Source organism: Emydura macquarii, unplaced genomic scaffold (assembly GCF_026122565.2).
Source record: "Emydura macquarii macquarii isolate MOO-44397 ecotype Brisbane River unplaced genomic scaffold, CSIRO-AGI_Emac_v2 contig_1604, whole genome shotgun sequence".
In the NCBI taxonomy this organism is placed as follows: domain Eukaryota; kingdom Metazoa; phylum Chordata; order Testudines; family Chelidae; genus Emydura; species Emydura macquarii.
In genome coordinates, this window is record NW_027131741.1 from 45,070 (window position 1) to 47,460 (window position 2,391).

Genomic DNA, 2,391 nt, shown 5'->3' on the forward strand with positions numbered 1-2,391 from the left:
ATGATGAACCCATTCCATATCTAAAGCGTGTCTTCTGTAGCTTTCTAGAGATGAGAGACGACTTACAAACAGTTATTGGTAGAGCTCAGAGCATTATATGCCCCCTCCCAATATTAACAGACGTGATACTGGCATTACACTACTTTGAGCAATGCAAGCAGATTTTGAGAAGAGCCCCAGCCCCCTAAAAATCTTTGTTGCCCTGCACTGGACTCACTCCATTTATCCACATCCTTTCCGTAGCGGGAGGCTCAAAAATGGACACAGTACTCCAGATGGGGCCTCACCAGTGCCGAATAGGGGGGAATAATCACTTCCCTCGATCTGCTGGCAATGCTCCTACTAATGCAGCCCAATATTCTGATAGTGTTATTGGCAATAAGGACACACTGCTGATTCATATCCAGCTTCTTGTCCACTGTAACCCAAAGGTCCTTTTCTGCAGAACTGCTGACTTGCCAGTCATTCCCCAGTCTGTAGCTCTGCATGGGATTCTTCCGTCCTTCATCTTTTCATCTTGGATTTTTCTATTAAATAGATTTTTGTTTAGTTTGTCTCCAGTCTGTTTACAATGTGTGTACCAAAATGAACTGATAATTGAGGGCAGATTTCATTACTTTGTTGGGGAGGAAGGAAAGGGGAAAACTCCATGTATCTGCTAGGTAAGAATTCAGAGAGACCGATTTCAGGAGACTCAGCACTGCCCATTTCCGTCAGCCTCTCCTTATACGTTTTGTGCTTCAGCCACCTCATCATTTTTGTTGCCTTCCGCTGGACTCTCTCCAATTTGTCCACATCCTTTATGATGACCAATTTGGGGAGACTCAGGACTGGAAGGGATGGTTGCGGCCTGGTGAATGGCAGAGTTAGGGACCTTGTGAAGGCAGAGAGGGGCAAAAGAATCAAAGATGGAGGAGAGTGAGAAATGGTGAGAATCAACAACCATCCTGATGGAAAAAAGGTCTGAGGGCATATGAGAAATCATCAACGCCGGTGGTCTGGAAGTCACAGAAAGGCCGAAAGACAGTGTATGAGGGCCTGGGGGATGACAGATTATTCTGAAAGAGATCAGGTGATGGTTGGAGAGATGGAACATAGCAATGGAGAGGGCAGTACTTGGTGATGGAGTGATAAAACATCAGTTGCGAGGAACTTCTGAAACTCTGTGAACTTCCTCAAGGTTCAGCTCAACCAAATAGGGATAGAGCATCCTTGATTAACGAGGAGACATCCTTTCCACCTCCTGTCACGCAGGTTTACAATCTATGGCCTCAGGCGATCACATTCTGCAGGTGTATTTTCCCACTTTGTTATGAAGCTCTTTAGTTTTGACACCATAAACGATAGGATTGAGCATGGGTGGGACGAGGAGATAGAGGTTGGCTAAGAGGATGTGAACGTGGGCTGCGATGCCCTGACTGAACCTGTGTGTCAGGGCAGAGAAGAGGTAGGGAGTATAAGACATCAGCATCACACAGATGTGGGCTGTGCAGATGTTGAGGGCTTTCCGATGGGCTTTCTTGGAGTTGATCCTGAGGACGGCCCTGATGATCAGCCCGTAGGACAGACCAATGAGTGTCAGATCTATCCTGATGGTCACTAATATTATCACCAGTCCGTATGTCTGATTGACTCTTGTGTCCCCACACGAGATATTCACCACAGCGATGTACTTGCAGTATGTGTGTGGGATAATGCGGTTGTCACAGAATGGTAGCCTCCACAGTAGCAGGGGCTCTGGCAGAATCAAGAGAACAGCTCGTATCAAACCCACTAGCCCTAGATTAATGATTCGTGCATTGGTGAGGATGAATGCGTATGTCAAAGGGTCACATATGGCGACATAGCGATTGAAGGCCATTGTCACGAGGACAGCTGACTGCGTAGCAGCAACTGTGTGAAGAAAGAACATCTGGGTGAGGCAGCCATGCAAGGTGATGTCTTTGAAACCAAACCAAAATATGCACAGTGCCTTCGGCACGACGCAGGTAGACACGCCGATGTCTGTGAGTGCCAGCATGCAGAGCAGCAGGAACATGGGCTTGAGCAGGGTCTGCTCTTTGCTGACAACAAACAGAACCATGAAATTTCCCAACAGGCTGATGATGTAGAACGTAGAGAAAGGAATGGAAATCCAGATGTGGGCAGCTTCCAGCCCCGGGATGCTGTTTAGGATGAACATTGGTGGGCCGGAGGAGGTAAGGTTGAAAACCTCCATGAGATGGTCGAGTCGCCGATCGGGCTCAGAAATACTCAGATGTATGTGAAGGGAAGCCCAGCGAGGGGATTACACATGTTATAACAAATAACACTTTAAATATTTTATAGTTCCAACAATCTAGAAAGGGGGGTGAGCAGTGAGGTGACTACTTTATTCCCCTTTAGACGGCA

General features: G+C 47.1%; 1 protein-coding gene across 1 annotated transcript; it reads right to left on the bottom strand.

The window, feature by feature from the left end:
- Nucleotides 1-1,279: 1,279 nt before the first annotated feature.
- On the bottom strand, nucleotides 1,280-2,083 carry LOC137157848 (olfactory receptor 52P1-like). Its single transcript, XM_067555285.1, has one exon. The coding sequence runs from the start codon at nucleotides 2,081-2,083 to the stop codon at nucleotides 1,280-1,282; it is 804 nt and encodes a 267-aa protein (XP_067411386.1).
- Between the last annotated feature and the right edge of the window lie 308 nt (nucleotides 2,084-2,391).

Coding starts and splice junctions, on each gene's coding strand:
- LOC137157848 (XM_067555285.1), bottom strand. CDS start 2,083: ATGGTTCTGTTTGTTGTCAGCAAAGAGCAGACCCTGCTCAAGCCCATG.